General features: G+C 32.2%; 1 protein-coding gene across 1 annotated transcript in view; it reads right to left on the bottom strand.

Annotated features, from left to right (window-relative positions):
* The window catches only part of LOC139425318 (uncharacterized), a 55,119-nt gene extending 48,609 nt beyond the window's left edge, over positions 1-6,510 (bottom strand). Inside the window, exon 1 of the mRNA XM_071179304.1 lies at positions 6,253-6,510. Within this exon, the coding sequence (XP_071035405.1) occupies positions 6,253-6,255 (3 nt within the window). The 5' untranslated portion in view covers positions 6,256-6,510. The remainder of the gene's footprint in view (positions 1-6,252) is intronic.
* Between the last annotated feature and the right edge of the window lie 2,699 nt (positions 6,511-9,209).

Here is a 9,209-nt window from a genome sequence, read left to right as displayed (position 1 = left end):
CGTTGGAAGTTATAGTTATTCCCTTATATATATATATATAGGGAGAGACATAGTAAATCTTGGAAATCCTGTAAAAGATACGATGCTTTAATCTATTTCATTTTTCACTTCGTTCAATGTATGAGACGTTTAATTAAAACATAAGCACTTTATTGAAAATATTAAAAGAAAGTAATGAAACGGTTAACATTCACAAACATGAATGTTAAAAGACAACAATACATTCTATTAAAATCATTTTCTAACTGGACCATGAAAATACCTACAGAGTAAAGGAGATATAAGGTTCTGATGTCCTTCATCAAAGTATGTAAGATAAACTGAAATATAAATCTGTTTGATGGGGAATAAAATAGAAATTCATTTTAAATAGCTATGAACTTAAGGCATGCTAAAATAAAAGAGAATGAATGCGGAAAAACCTTAAATTTATCAACCCAATGATTTTAAATTTGAAACGATTTTAAAGTGAAAAAGTATTCTTTTAATAAAAATAGTCAAACAAATATTTATTTTGTTGCAGTCATTCAAGATTCAGACTGGAAGTTTCAAGATGAGTTAAGAAAAGTTTTAATTTTTAAAGCTTTGACTTCGTTACTTAATTTTACTGTAAAAAAGAGTAAGTGTTTCAAACATTTAATTGTAATTTTGTCTCATTGTTTCAAGGATACTTAACTCAAGATAGTTACATTTTGAGTGACTGTTAGTTGAAGTTTTACATCATGTTAATTCTCTCTTAAATTAATTAAATAATGTTTAACAAAGCATAACTAATTCTTTTCTACTTCAAACTTAATGAAAATGTTGATTACGAATCTATAAAAAAGGGTTTTTTATTTAGTTACAATTAATGTGTTTTTTGACGATAGATGGACGGGTGTCAAATATATTGAAAAGAGCTTCATATCTTATAAGGACAGTGCAAAGCATTCTATTCATAAGTGCATTAATGATTTAAATATTAAAAAAATATCTATATATGTATATTTATGTTACACTGCAAAAACTTCTCCTTTCTTTTTCAAGTTGGCAAATAAATTGAAATGTCAAGTATGTGAGCTGCCATAAGCATGAAAGCGCAAAAAATCTGGATGAAAATTCTTTTCTCGCGTGGACAAAGAAAAGTAGAAACAAAGTGGGGAAGAATGAAATGCTTGAAACCGAATACTCCTTATCAACAAACAAAATGTTCTATATTATGTTTTAATTACACTTATGCAAATTTAATTATAATATTATTCATTGTTATGGTTATTCATTGATAAATGAGTATTAGTTCTGTTATGCTTTTTAAATACAGTCGAACCTCGCTAACTCGAACCGTGATTTCACGAATATCTCGAAGGAAAAAAAATTCCCTTCAAATTTCCTATACACTTAACGTTAAAAAGCTTGATTTCTCGAATTTTTTGTTCTAATCCCTCGATAACTTGAATTTTTTCCTCATAAATAGTGTAGATTTTTTTTCTGAAAATAAAAAAAATATTCAAAAAAAATTTAAGAATAGCCAATTCTTATAATCAATTCTCAAACAAGTACTTTCTGCAGTGGGCACTGTAAGGAGATTTATTGAGAGGCAGCTGAATATGTCATAGGAGACATTTAAAGCTATAGAGAAACTTAGAGCTATAGTCCACCTAGAAAAAGTTATAGACAAACTTTCATACACATCTCTAAAGCAAACAACAATTGAATCTTTTTTTAAATGAAAGTGTAAAAAGTGTTTTTAGAATAAATATGGAATAGTAAGTAAGGTATGTAAAGAGCATTTATCTTTATTCCACCATCGATAATATGCGATTTTCGATAATACGAATTTTCGATATCTCGAATTTTTTCTCTTCTCCCTTCAAGTTCGAGCTATCGAGGTTTGACTGTATTATAAAAAAGTGTGTTCGCAAAGCAGAAAAGAGCAGGAGAAAACGTGAACAAGAGTTGCGAAATGCGTAACACTAAAAGAATGTGTATGAGACGTGACGTCATGCCTGTTGTTTTTTAAAAGTATAATTAATTTTTTTGTTTAGGTAAGTTATTCTATTGCATATAATTTATTTCAAATAATTTTTTTATTTCCGTAATTTATTATTGACTAAAAATTTTATAAGAGGAATAAGTAGGATTTAAATTAGAGAATTAATAATTGACATAAATTCTTATGATTTTAAGCTAGATCACATTTCAATAAGGTTTTTAGTAATGAGCAAAGCGATCATGATTTGCAAAGCAAACCATGTAAGATTGCATAGTGATCTTCGAGGGTAGGGGAGCATCAGCAACCAGGAACACACTTGTTCAATTATAGTGATTAAGAATTGTTTTCCCCCTACATATTTAACTTTTTTATATTTGAGACAAATACGGGAGAGTAATGGCCGGGATGGAATCCCAGCCATGATGGGTTGATAGGAATCCTTCTGCTGCTTGCACCAACCGCAGTGCTGACGTGAAATATCCTCAGTGGCAGAGGGATCATGGGTTAAAATCCCCTTGTTATCAGGCTAACGGTTTTCCTCTCCATGTAGAGCAAACGTTGGTTATTTACATCAAAGAGTCCTTCACGAAATTAAATTTCTCCCAATGCTTGAACCCGGGGCCGGGATAGCCTGGTTGGTAGGGCACTGGACCCATGTCCAAGAGTTCGTGGGTTCGATCCCAGCCAGCCCAAGACTCCCGGTGTAGTAAATGGTGACTGATGCACGTTAAATCTGTCGAGTCGCGAAGTCCTCCATGTTCCCATAACAAATCAATACCTGGGGGGGGGGTACTGATTCATGAGTTTCTTTCTTCTGGATTGGTTCAAAATTACAAGGTAACGGAGTTGAACTTTAGTTGACGTAAACCGAAAAAAATTGGGTCGGCTGTTCAACGACGGATATAAAATAAAATAATATAAAATAGGGGAGAGTTGAGTTTAACTATATATGACTCATCATTTCCAATTACAAACATTTTTTATGATGCACACCGTTGTATATTACTCATAATTGAAACGAAAAATAGAATGTCAATTTGATTCACAGATTATGCTTTGATTTCGATTATTTTAAAACAAGTTTTTTTTTATTGCGAGAGCGTTTGTTATAAGTTTTTGTCATTTTAATTCTTTTTTAGCTGCCAGAGACTTACCCTCGTATTTCTTTATATTCAAAGTGGCTATGAAATATAAAAAATTCACTAACTCAATTTATTCAATTTTAAACTTAATTTAAAACAAATTTGACTATTCATAAATAAATCAATCATTTATATAAATGTTAGGTATTTAAATGATTGAGTGTTTATGCCCTAGTAAATTAAAAGATCTATTTTTACCTGCAATTGTGATTCACTAATCTTTTTACACCACTTAGTAAAATCATCTTAGAAAAGATGGAACGTTGGAAGTTATAGTTATTCCCTATACGATTGCTATTTAAGTAATTGTGGAGGCTTTGTTGAGTGTTTTAAATGTTTGATTAAAGATTTATTTTCACTTACAAATTCATATGTGTAAGTATTTTACAGTCTTAAGAATAGTTTAATTTAAACTCCGGTAAAGAGGCTCATTTGAAAATTTGGAATTTAATTATTCAGTAATTTTAATTGCGCAATAGTTTATAGGGAAACGGGGTACAATGGAATTCTCTGGAATCCATTTAAAATTGTTTTCTTGTAATCATGAATATGTTTTGCGGCTGTTTACATATAATCCTTCTAATGCATGTATACATAGCCTGCTAGATAGATTGATAATGTTTGAGGGCATGAAGTGCGTCTTACTCATCATTTTAATTGTTTATACATATATATGCTTGCCTTTAAGAAATTGGCTAATAATGCTTGATTAATAATACTTGATGTCATGAAGTGCGTCTTACTCATCATTTAAATTTTTTATACCTATATATGCATATCTTTAAAAGAAATTGGCTTAGTTTAAATGCAGAAAAAGATGCTCGTTTAAAAATTTGGAATGACAATTCTGAGACTTAAAAATCCATAAAATGCGTCTTACTTGCTATTTAAATTTTTCTCAAAATTAGTGGTGTAAGACCGGGTAGCTAATATTCCAAGGCTTATTGGAACTTAACTGTTCGACCTAGAAAATGTGAGATTTAATCACGATATTCATTATTCAATTGTGCAGTATATCATTCCTGAAAAGTCAGAGATGCATAAATTTTTTATAAGTAATTTTTCTTTCTAAAAAAATCAAATTACTCGGTCTTACCCCACAAGCTGAGAGAGACAGGATGCACATGTTAATTTATGGACAATTTAAAATTAATGGAATTTCTGCGAAGAAGTAGCGTACATTTCTATTTTACATGACAGTTAACGAAAATTAAGCGTAATTTACACGTGATGTAGTCAACGTCGTAATCAAGAAAGGGAGAGAAATGAAAAATTGTTTTAAAGACCGGAACTGCTGGGAACTTGATTAAAATTTCTAACAAAAGAATATGGTATTCATTAATTAGTTTTTTTTAAAAGGAGGAAATGGGATTCAGACAATTTCCTTACATCTACAGAAAAACTACAATTTTGAATAAAAGGTCTTCAAGAATTCCGCAAAATATGAGAATAAGGCCTTTTGTGCTCTGAAGAAGGGGCCTGCAATTATTTTTGTCCTGAGGACCGTAAAATCTTTGTTTAGCTTTGGATGTCCTCTTCCTCCACTCAACTTAAGATTTCATGGATCTATCATAGACCCACATCAAGGGGGAGGTGTGAGACAGGGAGGCTTTTGGTCCTACCCCTAGAACAGGGGTTATCGAAACGAAACAGAGCACTGTTACGATTGGACGAAATTTTTGTAGTCTGTAAGGGTATGAATCTTTACCCAAACAAATATAATAAAATGGAGTAAAAATAGTTTGTATAACTCTAATAAGCAATAAATAAGAATATTTTAAAAACAAGTGAACATTAAAGAGTTTACATAGAAAAACAGATATATCCCCACAGACACCGTGAATTAATCATGGACACGAAAATATGGTACGTCTTTCTTCTTAATTAGGAAAGTGTAGTTCAGAGTTTGTCCCCTAGAAGTCAGAACTAATTTCGGCACAATTAAGGTACCCGGTTTTAGAATTTTTATAACTCTAATAACAATAAATAAGAATATTTTAAAAACAAGAGAACATTAGAGAATTTGCATAGAAAAACTGACATATCCCCAAAGACACCGTTAATTAATGATCAACGACACGAAAATAATGAAGATCTTTCTTCTTCATTAGGAAAGTGTAGTTTAGAGTTTGTCCGTTAGAAAACAGAACTAACTTCGGCACATTCGAGGAACCCGGTCTCACCCTATTACCCGGTTTTACCCTACTCTCTCTTATGTGTATGCATTTATAAAATTGCATGCAACTTAAGGTGTAGGTGATCATGCTAATTACGCAATCATTTCTAGGGAAACGGTGCAATCTTTTTCTCTAGAATTTTGAAGTAATATTCAAATATATATCGTATATATACATAATTATATCGTGAGTACGTTTTAAAGATTGTCTACAGGTAATCATCATTAAACATTTATAAATATCTTTTCTAATGCTTAGACATGTATAAACTGCATTTTACTTATTTAATCTTTTAAAAATTATATGAATTTGTACAAAAAAAAATTGATGATTTAATTCAAACTCAGGAAAATAGGCCCATTCATAAATGCGTAATTCAATTATGCTATCATTTTAATTGCGCAAACATTTATAATTAAATTCTGTGGAATTCTAAGAAAATAATTTTCATGTAAAAATTAGTGCGTTTTGTAGTCGTCTAAATTCTAAAATATTCATAAATAGTATTTATAATTCATTAAAACGCATAAAGCGCGTCTTAATTGCAATTTCAATTTCTTAAAGGTTATATGCATGCATACCAGCAATTATGGTTATTTATTTAAATTGAGAAGAGGAGACTCTTTCATAAATATGTAATTTAATTAAGCAATTTAATTAAGCATTCATAATAGTTACAGAATAATTTTTTGAAAAATTATCTTGAATTCTGTTAAAACAATATTCTAGAAATCATGACTGCGTTTTGCGGGTAAACCTTTAAAATCATTTATAAATAGCATTTCCAACAAAATTCTAAAATTTTCTAAATTTTCTAAAATTCATGAAGTGCATCTTGCTTACAATTTTAAGTTTTTTTAATAATTATAAGTATGCATGATGGAAAAAAAATTCAGATTTGCATGTGATAAGTTTTAAAATCATGATTCTATACACGATAAACTAAATAAAAAATACATACCATTTTGATGTGTGATGTAATCCCAAACTATGTGCAAAAAGAACAATTAATAAATCTCACATCGCTATCACAAAGTAACTCGCATTTCAATGGGACATTTTTTTCAAATCCAAACGCCTTGTACCATCTCTACTTAACCGAAACAGTTATACTTGTTGATGGAGAAAAACAATACTTCCGAAATCTACACTTTCCTTTGATTTGTGGTTAACCACTTGTCACCGGTAACCTAAAGAAAAGTTACTGGTCGCGACAAAAGATAATCGAAGCCACAGAGACAGACGTGTTTTTGTGTGAATTGGACTTCCTCTTCTTGTTTTACTTTGATATTTCTTTGAGTGAAAGTTTTTGTTCTCTGTAAGGCCGGGGGGAGAAAGGGGATGGGAGTGGAGAAGTAGTCAAATTGAGGTGAATTGAGTTCAGAAGATAAAATGTCGGCTTTTTTATTGGAACATCACTTTCTTTGATTTTAAATCTAGAAAGGAAAGATGAAAAATGTTTCCCATGGTCTTGCTTTAATTTTTCGTTTCTCCTGCGTTGGTAGTATAGTATTTAAATTCTTTCTGCATCATTTAATGAAATTATATTTCCGCGTGGGGAAATTGATTTTGAATATGGAATATTTTCTTCGATAAGCATTAAGTTTTCATTTTCTTATGCTCAATGCAGATACGTTTTAATTGTTTTCAATAAATGAAAGAGATAAGGTGATTGTTTTAAATTTTATTTATAATATATTTATTTATTTATTTATTGTGGAGAGGGAAGGTGAACGAATTGTGTTATATTTTTTTTGTAGCCGTTGTTGAACAACCGACCCAATTTTCGGGTTAAAATTTTTGGGTTACTAATGTTGAACTCTTACCCATGATCTCTCCACCATTGAGGATATTTTACGTTAACACTGTAGTCGGTGCGAGTCGGGTGAGGAAATTCATATCGACCTGCCATCGCTGGGATTCGAACCCGGTTCACCTTAACGGAAGACGACCGACCGTTCTATCCCCTGAGCCTCCCCGACTTGGTAACCATATATATTTTATAACTGTCATTGAACAGCGGACACAATTTTGGGTTTACGACTACTAATGTTTAACTCCGTAGCCTTGTAATTTCGAATGCAATCCAGAAGACTAGGGAACTCCTGGTTCAAGTATTGGGAGAAATTTAATTTCGTGAAGGACTCTTTGATGTAAATAACCCACGCTTGCGTTACATGGAGAGGAAAACCACGAAAACCTCCCACTGGTAGCCTGACCGCAAGGAGATTTTAACCCATGATCCGTGTACCACTGAAGATATTTCAGGTCAGCACTGTTGTCAGTGCAAGCCGGATGTGGATTCCTATCAACCAACCATCGCTGGAATTCTAACACGTTTATCCTGATTGGAGGGCGAACGCCCTATCCCCTGAGCCATCGCGATTCGAATTGGGTTATTTTATTTTATATTATAACCATCGTTGAACAGCCGACCCATTTTTATGGGTTTACGACTACTAATGTTCAACTCTTTAGCCTTGTAATTTTAAACCCAATCCAGAAGACAAGGGAACTTCTGGATCGAGTATTGGGAGAAATTTGTCTTCGGGGAGGATTTTTTGATGGAGCTAACCCGCATTTGCGATACATGGAGAAGAAGACCACGAGAACCTCCCGCAGTTAGCCTGACGGCAAGGGGACTCTAACCCATGATCCGTCTACTACTGAGGATATTTCACGTCAGCACTGTGATCGGTGCAAGCCGGATGCGGAATTCGTATCGACTGGGATTCGAACCCGGTTCACCTCATTGGGAGGCGAACGCTCTATCCCCTGAGCCATTTTGCTGAAATTAATACCAGGGAGATCTAGCCCCAAGTAACAGCGTTTGCCAACCCTTAGAGCTGTTTTTGCAGCTTCGCCCGGATCATTTTGCAATGCAAGATAGAATTGCCTTACATTTTGGTCTAACTTTGTATACATGTTGAATTCTTCTTGAAATAAAGTTCTGAACTTATATAATTTATAGATTGTGTTATACCTTTAAGTTATATATATTTTATTCAAATTCTATACATTGTGATTTGATTTATGTACTTTTCCGTCCTACTTGAAAATTGCACATTACATGCACCAAAAATGCCCAATCATATGCCAAGCACCGTTTTGGAGGGCTCTCCCTTCAAACGAGCTAGGTAAAATTACCACGTAATTTTGACCCTAATAAAGTGACGCAGAGATAACCTGAACTGGTACACCCTTCCTCCAAACTACTACACCTCATCCAACGAGACGTTTGTCAGACACAATAGATTTAATGTGCTTTTCTGTGACACTCATAGTTTTCGGGTCATGTCCTGGAAATTACATTTGATAAAATTAATTTATAGAACTTCGCTTCACACTAAATTACAGTGTTTGAAGTTGCAGCAGCTCTAAGACTTTTATTTTATGAACTAGTAAATATATTTTTCTAAAAAAAAATATTTAATGAAAAGGTAAGAATATTTAGGAAACAAAACACACGTAAACAAATTATAAAAAATTTGAAATAGAGTGTTTAATTAAATAAAAATTATACAAAGTAGTATGTAAAAATTGAGGTAATTATGCAAAAATTGAACCAGTGTTAAAACAAGATTCAGTTGATTCATTATTCGGTTGTTGCGTTATTTATTCCTCATTCACGAATTGGTTGAATGTCATTCAATATGTTTATCATAAAAGTGGGCTATCCTAAAAATTCAATATTGCACGATGTAAATTTGTGAGTTTAGCAACAAGACAGAGTTAAAGTATTTCACTCGAGAAAGACATACATATAAATGATTATTCTTTCAGCAGTTTTTTTATTGAACTCAGTTGATTTTATTTTTTTGAAGCTTTGTTAAAACACCTCTCCCTTTTGCATAAATTCTGAAGCATCATTAAAACTTAACAATACCTACTATTGAGTAACATGAGCAAATTGAAATC

Source organism: Parasteatoda tepidariorum, chromosome 3 (genome assembly GCF_043381705.1).
Source record: "Parasteatoda tepidariorum isolate YZ-2023 chromosome 3, CAS_Ptep_4.0, whole genome shotgun sequence".
NCBI lineage: Eukaryota > Metazoa > Arthropoda > Arachnida > Araneae > Theridiidae > Parasteatoda > Parasteatoda tepidariorum.
The sequence above is the reverse complement of the archived record's forward strand: the minus strand, read 5'-3'. Positions and strand labels throughout refer to the sequence as shown.